The 1650-nt window shown below is 44.1% G+C and overlaps 1 protein-coding gene across 2 annotated transcripts in view; it reads right to left on the bottom strand.

The window, feature by feature from the left end:
* Positions 1–472: 472 nt before the first annotated feature.
* The window catches only part of il16 (interleukin 16), an 18776-nt gene continuing 17598 nt past the window's right edge, over positions 473–1650 (bottom strand). The window contains exons 6-8 of one of the 2 annotated variants that reach the window (XM_015389774.1): positions 1009–1240; positions 806–931; positions 473–732 (exon numbers count right to left, since the gene is read on the bottom strand). In XM_015389774.1, the coding sequence (XP_015245260.1) occupies positions 566–732; positions 806–931; positions 1009–1240 (525 nt within the window). In that variant the 3' untranslated portion in view covers positions 473–565. Of the gene's footprint in view, positions 733–805; positions 935–1008; positions 1241–1650 lie in introns of both variants that reach the window. The other variant, XM_015389773.1, reaches the window with a different exon arrangement.

Below are 1650 nucleotides of genomic sequence, written 5' to 3'. Positions count from 1 at the left end.
AGTCAAAGAGAGTCAAATGGGGTCAAAGAGAGTCTAAGGGAGTCAAATAGAGTCAAATGGGGTCAAAGAGAGTCTAAGGGAGTCAAATAGAGTCAAAAGGAGTCAAAGAGAGTCTTTCTTTTCCACTTTCCTCATGTTGTTTGAGAAGGAGGGATTGTTGCAACACAGCCTTAAAACTTTTTTATCAGCCAGCATATAAGCTGAAGCAGACTTAGATGATGGCTGAAGCTGACCTTGAACTTAACTAATTATTTTATAAAGGGAAATTTATGAAGAACAGGAAATTCCATTTCTGTAAATAAACAGAGTTGAGCTAAACTAACAGAACAGTTTGATTTCTGCTGAGATCAAGTCAAACACAGATAGAGTCGCTTTGTAAATCGAGTTCCGAAGCTGATTGATTCATGACTTTATTTTGCTGTATCAGAGTAAAGGAGACGGGACAGAAGGACAGATGCAAACGTTTCTTTTATATTTGTCTTAAGCATAGTGAAATACTATCGTTTCCTTGACTGGACCAGAAAAACAGAAGATTATGAGCGATGAAATGTGAAAAGAAGCTTTTTTATTCCTCTGCTGCTGGCCGTCTCCTGATGACCAGGGAAACAGGCCCTTCAGGTAGAGCCTTGATCATGTTCCAGGCCTCGAATCTGGTCATGTCCTGCAGACCTGCTCCCTGAACCTGCAGGACTTCGTCTCCACACTGCAGACCGCTTTGCTCTGCTGCTCCACCTGAAAGCACAGATGTTTCCTCATCAGAAAAACTCCAGCTGGAGTTTAACTCTTTCCTGTAAACATGGCATACCCTTAAATATCCTGTTGATGACCAAAGGTCTGTCTCCTTGGATTGAACCTTTCCCTCCTTCCAAAGAAAAGCCAATCCCTCCAGCACCTTTCTCCAGGTCCACAGTCATTGGGACGCCCTGTTCCTCTGCTGAGACAAAGTCACAGCCTTTCAGAACACAAACTGGGCAGAGGTCAGAGGTCAGGTGCTTTAGTGAGACTCACTGGGAGCACTGGGTTCCTCCCCTCTCCTGCTCCCTCCATCTTTGCCCTCTTCATCGGCTCTCTTGCAGATCACCACCACAGCCAGGGTTTGATTGCGGGCCTGACGTAGAACAGCCGTGGCGTCCGTGTGCTTGACTCCACGCAGAGTTTGGCCATTGATGGACAGAACCTCGTCTCCTTTCTGGATGGTTCCCTCCTGAGCTGCCAGTCCACATGGAAACACTTTGTGCACCTTTAGGGCAGAAAAGCACAGGAATGAACAGAAATAACCTTCTGGTGTAATGATTAATAAACAGAATGTGGCTGTGACTGGATGGGGTTAGGGCTAGCAGAACCAGGCTGAGGATTGTCGGATCATGGAAGCAGCTGCTGATCCCTGGAGGATGGAAAGTTTAAACCTAAACCTAAACCAAGCAGCTTGATACAATGGGGCAAAAAAGTATTTAGTCAGCCACCAATAGTGCAAGTTCTCCCACTCAAAAAGATGAGAGAGGCCGGTAATTTTCATCATCATAGATATACCTCAACTATGAGAGACAAAATGAGAAAAAAAAATCCAGAAAATCACATTGTCTGATTTATAACGAATTTATCTGCAAAATATGGTTGAAAATAAGTATTTGGTCAGTTACAACCAAGCAA

The sequence above is a fragment of the Cyprinodon variegatus genome, unplaced genomic scaffold (assembly GCF_000732505.1).
Source record: "Cyprinodon variegatus isolate N-32 unplaced genomic scaffold, C_variegatus-1.0 Scaffold472, whole genome shotgun sequence".
NCBI lineage: Eukaryota > Metazoa > Chordata > Actinopteri > Cyprinodontiformes > Cyprinodontidae > Cyprinodon > Cyprinodon variegatus.
This window is presented reverse-complemented; position numbering and strand designations above follow the sequence as displayed.